Below are 14,430 nucleotides of genomic sequence, written 5' to 3'. Positions count from 1 at the left end.
GGTGAAGGGCTGCACAATTTCGGCCTATGCTCGGCGCCTATGACCTTTGAGCAGGTAGGGATATTTATCGTGCCACACCTGCTGTGACACGGGGCCTCGGTTTTTTACGGTCTCATCCGAAGGACCGTCCCATTTAGTCGCCTTCTACGACAAGCAAGAGGTACTGAGTACCTATTTTAACCCGGATCCCCACGGGAACGAAACGTTATGTAGGTCAACAATGGGAAATGTATGAAAACGTGTTGTTAACACAATTCAGCAATAGTTATTGGTCAAAAATGTAAATATAAGTAATAGGGTATCATTTTAAAATATCCATCGGGATATAAATACGGGTTGGCCATGTGATCAAATTCCATAAAGTCCTAAACACTTGTTTCGAAGGCTCGTGTGAGCTTTTCTGATCAAAATGTGTCCGTTGTCGCCGTCGTTGTGGTTGTAAACTTTTTACAATTTCATCTTCACTGGGTCAATTTCAACCAAACTTAGCACAAAGCATCCTTGGATGAAGGACTATCAAGTTTGTTCAAATGAAGAGCCATGCCCCTTTAAATGGGAGATAATCACAAAAATAGGGTGGGGTCATTTAAAAATCGTCTTTTCAAGGCCACTGGGCCAGAGGAGCTGAAATTTATATCAAAGCTTCCTGACATAGTGCAGATTCACGTTTGTTCAAATCATGGTCCTCGGTTGGGGCCGCAATAGGAGATTAAATTTTACATGGGAATAAATATCTTTAAATCTTTAAATATCGTTTTCTCAAGAACCACTGGGCGAGAAAAACAGAGTTTTACATGAAAGCTTCCCGATATAGTGCAAATTTAAGTTTGTTCAAATCATGGCTCCGGGGGGTAGGTTTGGGTCACAATAGGGGATTAACCTTTTACATGCATATATATAGGGAAAATCTTTAAAAATCTTCTCAAGAAACACTCTGCCAGGAAAGTAGAAATTGACATGAAATCTTCCTGACATTGTGTAGTTTTAAGTTTGTTCAAATCATGCCCCCGGGAGTAGGATGGGGCCACAATAGGGGATCAAAGTTGTACATACAAATATATAGGGAAAGTCATTCAAAATCTTCTTCTGAAGAATCACTGGACCAGAAAACTTAATATTTACATGAATGCGTCCTGACATAGAGCAGCTTCAAGTTTGTTCAAATCATGACCCTCAAGGGTAACATGGGGCCACAATAGGGGATCAAAATTTTCCATACCAATACATAGAGAAAATCTTTAGATATGGGGCAAGGTGGCTCAGGTGAGTGATGTGGCCCATGAGCCTCTTGTTTTACGATTTAGGGTTTGGAAAGAACTGCTTTTCTTGGTAAAAAGAGTTTTCATACAAATATGACGGCGATTATTCCCTTCGTTTACACCCTACTCCACAGTTTTGAAAAACAACGCTACGTACCTGGACTCACTATATATAACAGTAACGTTTAATGAAAAAGTTGTCCAATTTAACGCAGAAAACGTGATCTCGTAGGGCATACTAGATATTAAAACCGCGACGGAATCGATGACGAAATAATGGTTCCGATGTCCTTGATTACGTCGTGATATGTTGACATTACTTAGCAATTGTATAGTGAATTTCTCTGTGTTTTACATTAAATATGTCTTCACTTTGGACAGTTACGTTTATTTTTTTAAAATAAATTCATACCAGTCTATGTACTTTTTAAAATATATCAAATACTCCAAGCAATGAACTATGGTAACTGATTGTCTGCAATTCTTTTAAAGAATGTATGACATGCTAAAAGATTCTATTAGTGAACATTTCAATATTCTGTTACATTAATAAGAATATAACATTGTTTCCGCAAGAATATTTTTGTCTTATGAATTTTATTTTCAGTAAACCTTGCTTTAAACGATTTAAATAGAGATATGGTTTTTGATGGGAACCAATTAACACATCGTAATATTGGTTTCAAAGCTCATGTCGTCTTGAACGGAATGTTTATCATATCGGCTGTAAACATACATGGTAAGTCAATTGTAATTGTTTACATTCACCTATTTCATAATGACATTCCAATGTCTCTAGTGAAATTAATTTTTTTTAAATGTTGTAGTTTTTTCAGGATTATCAGCGGATGTAGTTATAAAAGACAACCAAAGTGTCGTTTGCTACACTGGAAGAGTTCCGAGAACAGCAACGGTGTACTTCAGCCGTGTAGTAAGAACGAATACCTTGACCCTTGATTTCAATAAAGATCTTGATGTGAAGGAAATAGAGGTTTTCGGAGGTATGCTATATTTGTATAAAGGCTTCATTAAACCTTGTAAGAATGGCACATATAATTGCATTATAATGTATAAACTTTAGGTAAAAACATTGCTCTTTGGAAATCAACACGACAATCATCAAATTATAATGGTAATTGGACATCTGGTAACGCTGTGGACGGTTGGGGTGGCGGTGGATATATTGGTAACGACACGTGCACACATACTGCAGATATGATGCGTGATACACATCCGACCTGGAGCGTAACATTAGGAGAGTATTACTCTGTAATATCAGTACACATTATAAACAGAAAAGGCAATGGTAAGTAATACACTTGTACGTGTAAAGAAGATTTTCATGTACTATGACAAAATTCCTGTCACCAGCGTTATATAAATAATATAATTTGAATATATTTATCAAATTAGACTTGTAAGATATTCAATTTTGTTATCACCGCAGATGACGCCTGCGTACATTTGGATATGACATTTAAAGAATGTAAAATTCTTCTAGTGCATTTAAAAAAAATCTTACCATAAATTCATCAAAATTAAAGATTCATTTGTTTCCATGTGAATTTTCCATGCTTTGATTAAAGCTATTTGTATACATGACGTATTAAATGCGTATTATGAATTGGGATAAACGTATGTGCGTTATTATCAACGTATATGTTATACACTTTATAAACATTATACAATTAAGTCGGTCGAATTAAAGTTATCAAACTTATTTCGTATTTATACATTTATTTTCCGATTAGGAAATAAGCACGTCATTTCCATGTATGTATGATCATGTTGTGACGTCGCGAGCTGAATTTAGAAAGTAAACAATGGCCTACATTTTTCATAACGCTATGCGAGTTATTTCCCCCAGACATATATAGAAAATTTACAATTCTAGATTGTAATAAATTGCCAGTTAAGGAATTTTTCTAAGAATTCAATGTAATGACTTAAAAATAGCATAATTGAACAAATTATTTTACTAATTACATTTATATGTGTCCCTTGTGTGGTTTTCTAGCAAGTAATGCATGGTCATGATGTAATAAAGTATGTATACTAGTCCTCGATTTCTTTAGATCAGAATCATGATGTTCATAGTATATCAACAATTCTTCATTATTAATCTTTATCAATATTTTCGGCAACCAAAACACACCCTCAAAATCCCCTTCCCCCCAAAAAAACATGCAATACGACATGCCTAAAACACATGTAAAACCAACGCATGCATGTACATTATCAATTTATCGTTTCACACTGAACAAAACTACTTGTTGCTAAATGTACACTAGGTGCCAATAAGTAACGATTGTTGAATTGGTATCTCTAGTGTAATATTTTAGTTTAAATATTTTTTTTTCGCGTGTGATTCAATCTTTTGAAAGTTAGATTTTGTGTACATGAACTTACACCTCTTCTTGCACTTCAACTACTCAAATGAGCACTAAAACAATCATCAGGCTTGTAGCAACAATGGGTCTGTCTCCTCTTATTAGTACATTATTTTTACGTGCAGGTATAGATATATAGTCGGATAGCCCCCCCCCCCCCCCCCCTCTTTAAAAAAACAGCATTGTCGTGAATGGTAGTGGAAATGTAAAATTTAGCCAGTGAATGGAACTGAAAGAGCAATCCTTGCCGCCTTCCTTCTCAAGCTTTGGATTATTATTATTTTTGATTTACTTGTCAAGAAATTTTAGGCATTATTGATGAAGTCAACTTACCCCCCCCCCCCACCCCCCCCCCACCCCCACCCCCACCCTGGCGTGCGGTGTGCGTCAACTTTTTGGGGAAAACGTCTATATCTCAAGAACCTCTTGGCCAATTTTGTCAAATTTGTCACAGGGTATCTTTGGCCCAAGGGCTTTCATTTGTACTAAAACTAGAGTTGTGACCCTTTAACAAGGGGAGATAATTAGGAAAATGCAAACAAAAGTAGTGGTTGCTAAAAAATTTCTTCTCAAGAACCACTGGGCAAATTATCACCAAACTTATGCATAAGGATGAGGATAGGTTGTAGATAAAAAAAAATTGTTCAAGGCATCATCCTGGGGGGAAGGGTGTGGTCTCAAGGCCACTTCAAAGTTGACCTTAAATTTTGTTTTGTTAAAACTTTGATATTTTGCTTAGTATAAGGACTAGGATCATCAAATTTCGTCAGTTGATGCATCTTAGGTCCTAATATCATGTTGTCTCAAAAGTAGGTCATGGTGACCTTCTTTTTGAATTTCGCAGGTAATTATTATTAAATGGATTTTGATGCATATCTTGGACACTTTTGAGCCTATGATAATGAAAAGTTGTCAGTTGATGGACCATGGGACCTTGAACTGCGTCATGTAAAAAGTATGTCACCATGACCTACTTTCTGAATTTATGGCTAATCATTTATGAATACAATTTAGGTTGTTATTTCAGATACCCAGAGGTTTAGAATCACCAAACCTTGTAAGCTAGGATAATCAAACTTTGTCAGTTGATGCATCTTGAGTCTTCATAGTTTGTTGACCAAAAAGTAGGTCACCGTGACCTACTTTTGGAATTTGACGGCTATATCTTAATATTTCAGATACTATTTGACTTACAATTATCAATCTTTGTCAGTTTATACATGTTGAGTCTTCAGAGTATGTTGACTAAAAAGTAGGTCACCATGACCTATTTTTGGATTTTGACGGCTATATTTGAATATTTCAGATACTATTTAACTTACAATCATCAAACTTTGTCAGTTGATGGCTCTTGGGTCTTCAGAGTGTGTCGACCAAAACGTAGGTCACTGTGACCTACTTTTGGAATTTGACGTTAATATATGAATATTTCAGATGCTATTTGACTTCAATTATCAAACTTTGTCAGTTGATGCATCTTGAGTCTTTGGAGTGTGTCGACCAAAAAATATGTCACTGTGGCCTTCTTTTAGAAATTGACGGCTATATTTGAATACGGTATTATTTGACTTGTCAGTTGATGCATCTTGAGTCTTCAATGTGTCGACCAAAAGTAGGTCACCATGACCTTCTTTTGGACAGTTACATTTAAATTTTCAGGCCATCATCAAACTTTGTTAATTGATGAATATTGGTTAGTGAGAATTTTTGCCTGTTCTACAATGTATCAGAAGAGCGATTCTAGGCCCATGGGCCTCTTGTTAAGTAATCATTTCTATTTTTCTTTAAAAGTTTAATTTATACAATTATCTATGAGTCACACATATAAATTGCAATTGCATTTAATTTGTAAAGATTATCTTATTTATGAGTTTATTTACAGCAAACAGAATTAATAAATTTCTCCTGTATGGAATGCAAAGAGACAAGGCAATGCGACTCATTTATAATGATACTACTGTACACCCAGCACTGAAAAGAAAAGATATTTGGATCGATTCACGATATTGGAATCCGGAACCTGTAAATGTGATTGTCATTGATGCTAGAGATACACCAGAAAAGATATTAAGTCTCTGTGAAGTGTATGTACTAGGTATGTTCAATCTTTGCATATATAGAAAGGAAAAAGAAACGCATATCTAATGTCTAATTTGTTCAAATTAATAATCTATATGCGGTGTGCATCTGTTACTTAATTTATAATAATTATAATGAAAAGGCCTTTATTTATACATTTATTTGAAAGTATACAATGTTAGTTTGGATAAAATATCCTCACATACCCCCGCATAATTCTCACCAATGGTGCCAGGGGCTCATTGAATTCAATGTATATCAAAATCACTTTTATGTAAGGTATATATGTAATTTATATATAAATACATATTACTATATTATAATAATTTGATCAAATAATTGTTAGAAGTATTTTTGAAAGTCATAGAAATATCATATAAAAGATAGATATAGATCAGTTTAAGATGTGTATTGTATGCAAGGTGAAGATAACAAACAGTGATCAATCTCATAACTCCTGTAAGCAATATAGATAATTGGGCAAACACATTTTTATATTCATATGAAGCAGAATTTATTCAAAATCTACGTGAGAAGAAAAAATATCTTGTTGTGGCCTTCAATTCGACATTTAGATATATTGACGACGTTTCGTCTATCAACAATCGGTATATATCCCTGTGAGCTCATAATAAAAGACTTCACAGAGTCGTCAACTTCTGCTTCTGTTCAACTGTATGACAAACGGGATGATTTCAGCTTCTCCATCGTCAACTTCCCATATCTATGTACAATATCCCATTATCACCTGTATATGGTGTTTATATATCTCAACTGATTCGATACGCAAGAGCTTGTTCTGCGTATGGTCAGTTATTAAATCGAGGCAAGCTACTGACAAACAAGTTGATGGCACAGGGGTTTCAACAGTCTCGATTAAAGTCAGCATTTCACAAATTCTATGGTCGTTATAGTTAGCCGATACAACCTATCATTGGGTCAAATGCTGTCTGATGTGTTTCTACGCCGCGGTGACCGAGAGGTTAGAGCGTTCGCCCCGCATGCGGAAGGCCGGGGTTCGAATCCCGGCCGCGACAGACCTAAGTCGTTAAAACAGGCATATGCAAGGTGAAGATAACGAACAGTGATCAATCTCATAACTCATATATAATAATAGTTCCATCGCCAAACGCTCCGCAAATGTCACGGGTCCTCGGAGATGACCTTAAAAACGGATGTCCCGTGTCACAGTAGGTGTTGCACGCTAAAGAACTTTCACTGCTCAATGACCGTAAGCGCCGAGCAAAGGCCTAAATTTGGGACCCTTCACCGGTCTTGGTGACGTCTCCATATCAGTGAAAAATTAAAACTTCTCAAGCGAGACGTTAAGCTAGATACAATCAATCAACTGACTTGTTTCATACCGATTGTTAGACCTTTCTTGGTACACTGATTTTGAGTGCGGATAACTCCGTATACCTGATCAGGATATAGGGCTCACTGCGGGTGTGACCGGTCGACAGTGGATGCTTACTCCTTCTAGGCACCTGATCCCACCTCTGGTGTGTCATGGTGCCGTGTTTGCCCAACTATCTATATTGTATTGTACTGCCCAACTAACTATTTCGTATTGTTTATAGGAGTTATGAGATTAATCACTGTTCGTTATCTTCGCCTTTCTTTTAACTAAACATTCATCCCCCGATTTTAAAAAGTGGTGCAACACGTGCTTGTTTTCAATCAACTGAAAAGGACATGACGATATAATCCATCATTTAATAAATTTTACCAACAAGTTTGGCACAGTAAGTCTAGAAATGACAATACGGCTTAGTTGGATTTGATATTATTGCAATATAACAATGCAAAAGCTAATAGCGGGTGTGTAATTCTCGGGTCAACGTTTCTTATGATAGTACACTGTTGAAGCTTGTCTCATTGCTCAATTATTGGATCAGTCGTTTCCTAAAGATTACCGGGTATTTAGGGACGACGTCAAATACGCCGGTCAATTTCATCTCAGAAATTTCCGAGCGAGAGGTCTGGACTACATGGTGGCCAATGAAGTGCGTCAATGTTATGTGGAAATCGCGACATACACGAGCATCAATTTGTAGTTTGAGTTGATGCTGCTCAACATAAGACACAACAATGAAAAAGTTGCGATCGCGGTATTGTACATTCAAATTTCCTAAAAAGCATTACGCTGGGCATCTTTTGCGCAAAGTTAATGCCCCTGACACCATGACGGACCCCCTACCAAAGTGATCTATTTCGACTACGCATATTCTAGCAAAATGTCTTCCGTTAACACGTTTTCGGCCATCTGCCCGAAAAAGAGTAAACATGGACTCATCTATAAATTCGATTTTCCTTCCATATCGCATGCTAAAACGAGATGGGGAATATATTTAGCAGCCAATAGAGTTACACACTCCGCACGTATGGTCTCCTTCCTCTTCTGCTGAATTATTTGAGTTTGTTGTCTGATTGTACTCTTAGTGGTCCCTCTCAGGAAAACAGCTTGAGTATATACAGCCGTCCTACCCCTGTCCCGCAAATGTAAGAGGTGCACTTCTCGGTTCTCCAGAAGCATTGTTGCTCGAGGCCGTCCACTTCGCTACAGTCATTGCTGCCAAAGTACACATCCTCTCATTTCCAAACCATGCTATGTGAATGAGGGATAAAAGGAAAGAAAATTGAGAACACGAACACCCAGTTGAAAAATTATGGAACATTGTAACTTGTTTTATCAGCAATAAGTGTGTTTGAAAACCCCCACGCTTTTCATGAAAGGGCATGAACAAAGAATACAATATCAGGAAAGTCACGGACGGTTGAGTTTTTTGGTGACTAGTATCAATAAAGAGACCATTATCAACACACACCTTACTTTTATCATTCATTAATTTGCCCGATTTGATTTTTACTGTTGAATTTAAGGATATGCGTTTCTTTATCCTTCATTATATTAATCTGTTCTATTATGTGTGGGTATCTAAAATTTCTCTTTTATCGAATTACTGAAAGGGTAAAAAACATTACTTGTACAAGAAATCATGAGACATCAACTTCATCTTTACTTCCAAATTGAATTTTTGAAGTCATTTGATATAGAATGTAAAAGAGACGAAACTGAGTTTAAAAACAAGAGTCGTCTAGTACGTGTCTTTTCCTCTACCTCTTCGATGTAAGATGTGACGAAAAGTCCTATAAAGAATGCAAAATTAAAAATCGAGTAAACAAGTACCCCTTTATACACTAGATGTGCCTAGGAAGAGTAACCCTCCCCTATTGACTGGTCGCACTCGCTGTGAGCGCTATATCTTGATCGGGATGGAAAAAATGAAGATAACGACAGTGATTGATATTGTAATTCCTTTAAGATTAAGACGCCGGGTCAGGTACTAGGAGGAGTAAGCATTCCCTGTTGACCTGTCACATCCACCGTGGGCCCTATATCTTGATCAGGTAAACGGAATAATCGGTAGTCGAAATTAGTATGTAAAGAATGAATTTACAATTGGTATGACACACGTCAGATAGCATTCGATTTTATGACAAGTTGAATTGTAAATTGCATCGTTATATCGACGATAGGATTTGCGAAATGCTAATTTTAAACGACACTGTTGAAACCCCTGTAATATCAACGTATTTGTCAGTACACTATCTCGACTTAAAAACTAATCATACGCAGAAGATGCGTATGTATATCGAGTCAGTCGAGAGACATAAGAACTATAAAGGTGATAATGGTATATTGCTATCAATAAACGTCATATCCGCTTCCCGCCTACTCTCCACCTTCCTGTTTTGTGTTTAGCTGATTTATAATTACTTGTTAAATGAAATAATGAAGATTGTGAACACTGATCAATCTCATAACTCAATTAAGCAATGCAAAATTAAGAGTAGGGTAGACACGGACCCCAGAATATGCCTGGTAGGATAAAGTGCCTTCAAGAAGCAAGCATCCCCTGTTGACATGTCACATCCACTGTGAGCCCTATATCTTGATCAAGTAAACAGAGTAATCTGTAGTCACATTCAGTGTGTAAAGACAACATTTGACCTAATGATAGACTGTATTGGCAATCTACATCATTATAACAGCCATAAAATTTGCAAAATGGCGACTTTAAACGAGACTGTTGAAACCTCTGTAACATCAATTTGTTTCTCAGTAGCCTGCCTCGATTTCAAAACTGACCATATGCAGCTCCTGTGTATCTAATCAGTTGAGAGATATAAACACCATATACAGGTGATAATAGAATATTGCCACATAAATATGGCAATGGAGAAGTTGAAATTATCCCGTTTATCATAAAGTTGAGTTGTTAGTTTGCCCTTGACATCTACAGTTTATGTTTAATGAAATATTTAGATATGAAGCAGATAAGAAGACGTGCTGTCTTTTATTTTGAGTTTACGGGATATATCGAAACGATATATGAATGAATTTCCATGATCGTTAAAGTGTAAAGCGTCGTCAACATATCAAAATATTGAGTTGAAGGTCGCCTTAAGAGATGTTTCCGTCTCATTCAGACACTTTTGAATAAATTCTTCCTCGTCTGATTATAAACAGGTCAGTCAATATAGGAGGACAATTCGTGTCCAAGGAAATTTCAACAGATTGTTGGAAGACTCGATCACCAAAGACTATGGAGAAATCCAGTACTTTTAGAAATATCAACTTCAGAGTACGTGGGTGTAAAATCGGAGTGGTGTTTCATGACATAATTTTTTGAATGACTGATCACTAAATATGAATATTTCTTTTTCCATTTTTGTGAAAAAGCAACTGTCTGTGATATCAAATAAGCCTAGTCTCTGATATATCGTGAGGAATGGTCGCGTAAAGTGTGAAAATATCAGACGTTTTGATATTGATTAGAGAAACGTTTTATGATTTCATATTTACTAAAAATAAAATTAAAGATTTTTTGTAATATTCACATTTGGTTTAAATCTCATCTGGCATATGTTGTGGCAAAGTACTTTTGAAGTCTCTCCTTCACAGCCGTTAAAATATTCATGAGGAGCATAGATATGGGCTTGGTAGAACATTGACTGGATCCAGCTATGTATCTATGTTTGTAAGGGTTTTTGTGAAGTTTATAGGTACGGTAACTCATTGTCATTTTTCCCATTTACTGGAATATTAAATGTGTATGAAACGGAAGCATGGTTTCGAAGAATTTCATCTTTTGAAAGGAAAGTTTACATATAAGTACGATTACAAAATGTAGAATGAATACCAAATTCGTTTAAAATGCGTGTGTAATAGTGAGACAATGTTGTTACAAGCTTTGTTAGCTAGTGGTTTGCTATACACAGAAGATAGATAGTACGCACTTTTGTTTTGATGTGTCTAAAGCGTTATTTTTTATATATATAGTCAATGATCTTCACTAACTGCAAGATACAATGTCATGCTTAAAGGGAAAGGCAACCCAAAAGATTTTTACATGGTAAATGATAGGATTAATTATATGATAAAGATTTGTCATACAATTCTGTTGATATATGGCCTAGATAAGCTTCAGTACTAATTTGAAAACGTCAACAATTGAAATTCCCGCAATCTATAGAGGCTACCATGATGTGTAACTGTTTTGTATTTAAGACCACAAAAATCAATAATTTTCACGTCACACCGTCTGTTCCGGTTTTGATGAGATTCTAAGATCATCCCCAGGGTTCAGAACACACACACACACACACACACACACACACACACACACACACACACCCTCCGAATAAGCTATATGAGTTGATTTAATTTTTTTTTCTTGAAAATATTTCTAATACATGTCAACAACGTCTTGCATACCCATAAAGTCCAAAATAATTCAAAATAAGCCCTTTAAAAAAATACTCTCACTGGTTATTATAACAGAACTTATAATAACCAGTGAGGGTATTTTTTTTTAAAAGGGCTTGTTTTGAATTACATGTAATTTGGACTTTATGGGTATGCAAGACGTTGACATGCATTAGAAATATTTTCAACAAAAAAATGAATTAAATCAACTCATGAAGCTTATTCGGAGGGGTGGGGGTCCTGAACCCAAGCACTTGTGAGATCATCAAAGATGTGCATGTGGTAGATTTTACGAATAAATAGGTTGATGCCTTCCTCACAAGCAGTTAATTACACTAATGCGAAGGGGAGATGTAAAGAAAGGTTGGGTTGTTGTTGTTTTTTCGAAATTCCCGACCCAACCAAGTCATTTGAAAAGAAAAGACTACGTAAACTATGGATCCATCATTTGTGTAATGACAAGTTGAGGTTCAAGGCATTTGTATGAAGAACGTTTACCGTCTGCTTTGTCTGCGACTCGATCGAACGTCTTCTTTTCTCAATTTCTTCTTGCGAAAGAACGGGCTCAAATCTATACGACTCCAAACTTAACTGTTCGTGACTTGTCATGTTTACAGTGCTGCTGATGAAATAAACCGGAATAGACTGTGTGACGTCATAAATTAAACTCCAATATCCACTCTGTTAGCGGCGGGTAATTTAAAATACATGATAGATTAATATTGAAATAATTTTTAAGCAAGGATTTTTGTTGTTAAAGACTGTCAATTACGATATCAGTAAGTAATACTTTATTCATAACAGCAAATATGTGGTTAGGGTTGCCTTTCCCTTTAAGTATTTAGCTTCTCAGATGTATGACTAATCTATTGATGTTGTATTCATCACACTACATATACAGATGCCATCTTGACGAGAGCATGGCAATTAAACTCAGATTATTTAATATTCATCATCTTTATGGCCTTCACCCCAAATTTCGAGATTTTGCTCATGAACAACTTAATTTACTGCGAGCTAGCTGTCATGTCATTCATTGTAATTCATAATTAACAAACACATAGTAACATAGTTATATATGCAATAGAAAAATGTTAAGGTATTTGAAAAAAATATCCATTGGGTTTATATGTCGCAGGAGAACCACTCTTCTGCATGCTTTTCACTCAAACATGACATTTATTCCTTGTTAAACACAATGCATTAAACGTCGATGATTTATTTTATACCATTGTGTCATTATAAAACCATCATGATTCATTAAAAACTTTCCTTCGACAGCTTGCAGACCCTTGGAAAATGGTGTTGATGACTGCATTAGCTATTGTCCAAACAATTGCGTACCAACTGAATTTTGTCTAAATGATGAGTTTACGTGTCCTAAGTGTATTTCTGGATGGAAAGGAAAGTACTGCGAGGAAGGTAAATCGATGAATTATCAATCAAAACCTAATATCTACTTAAAACAAATGTTACCTTATAATATTACAAATAAGTGTTTAATTTTTAGACGGTGGCTGTGTATAGCCACTGTCTTATGCTATCGCCACAATGGGCGTCACTGTATATACACGGGGACCCTAGCGGCAGAATTTTGGGTATACGGACAGAAAGTCACAGGACAAAGTCACAAAATCCGTAGGACAAAAAGTCACATTGATGACTTTGGATCAGATAGGATAAAAAGTCACAGGACAAAACGTCACTGGACAAAAGTCACAAAATAGGTAGGAAAAGTCACAATGATGACTTAGCAAATGAGACCCTATATATACCTTTAAGTTAACAATAACAGGTGGTACCTAAATGCTCACTAAAGCTGTTGTTCAGACACCAGACATTTCTTACAGTGGATGGGAGGTAGAAGAGAATACATGTCATCATTATTATTGGTGTTTTATTTTGCCACATTTAGCACTTTCAGTTCATTATTAGATAATAAGAAAGGAAACATCATTAACTTGTTTATATAGCAATTATTATTCTTGCTTCTTGTTTTGACAATAATCTGGAGTGAAAGGAAGCCAACCATAATTCTGCCATCAGAGTTTGTTTTGACAAGCATTAATATGTAGTACCGGGTATACTAAACCAAATGATCATAAAGCTTTTTTTTATCTCAATAAAAAATCTCTTTTTAAAAATCAAAATATTTTACAATGAATATGATAAAAGGAATAACAATTTTATATTTATTATCAAAATCTCATAGAAAATATTTTGCATAAATATTTTCTTAAACTTTACAAAACGAACAGGTATGTTTTCAAATATATATCAAAAATCAATATTTTTCATTTTCTTATAAACTGACTTTTTGTCCTGTGCCATTTTGTTCTACTTTCATAAAAAAAAATTTAATTGTGACTTTTTGTCTTATTTTCTTATAAAACTGTGACTTTTTGTCCTGTGACATTTTGTCCTACTTTCATAAAATTTCTTATTGGGTAATTTTGTCCGTGACTTTTTGTCCTGTGACTCTCTGTACTACATTCGAATTTTGTTGGCCAAAAATCATAAAAATAGATTTGTTTATATTATCAAAATCATATGTATATGATTGTAAACAGTTTTTGAAAAGTTTTTCTAATAACATTTTTTGCTATTTACGCAAAGATAATCCCGAAATACTGGTATGTTATATTACTCGTTTCATAAATATGCATAAGATAACGGCATTGCAATCGATAGTCGGCGCCTTTTAAGTTGCGGTTTCGCTGCTACCCTCCAATCTGAATGTCCTCCGTAGAAGACGACGTGTCCACTGAATGTCCCGGTGTGTATTCACGGCATCACACAGAGTATATATAACATTTTATTCAATGGATATAATGCACAGTACACTTACTTTCAAAATGTTGATTATCTAATTTAAAATTATAAAGATCTATTTTCCATGAGCAGTTGTAATTTGTTTGAATTGGGCGAT

At 35.5% G+C, this 14,430-nt stretch overlaps 1 protein-coding gene across 3 annotated transcripts in view; it reads left to right on the top strand.

Moving 5' to 3' along the window:
• Window positions 1-14,430, top strand: part of LOC125669227 (uncharacterized) — a 90,740-nt gene that overhangs the window by 39,855 nt on the left and 36,455 nt on the right. For all 3 annotated transcript variants that reach the window (XM_056164235.1, XM_056164233.1, XM_056164234.1), the window contains 5 exons: window positions 1,867-1,998; window positions 2,087-2,260; window positions 2,341-2,565; window positions 5,532-5,744; window positions 12,783-12,923. In XM_056164235.1, coding sequence (XP_056020210.1) covers window positions 1,867-1,998; window positions 2,087-2,260; window positions 2,341-2,565; window positions 5,532-5,744; window positions 12,783-12,923 — 885 coding nt within the window. The remainder of the gene's footprint in view (window positions 1-1,866; window positions 1,999-2,086; window positions 2,261-2,340; window positions 2,566-5,531; window positions 5,745-12,782; window positions 12,924-14,430) is intronic.

This window comes from Ostrea edulis, chromosome 4 (genome assembly GCF_947568905.1).
Source record: "Ostrea edulis chromosome 4, xbOstEdul1.1, whole genome shotgun sequence".
NCBI classification, from domain to species: Eukaryota; Metazoa; Mollusca; class Bivalvia; order Ostreida; family Ostreidae; genus Ostrea; species Ostrea edulis.
The sequence above is the reverse complement of the archived record's forward strand: the minus strand, read 5'-3'. Positions and strand labels throughout refer to the sequence as shown.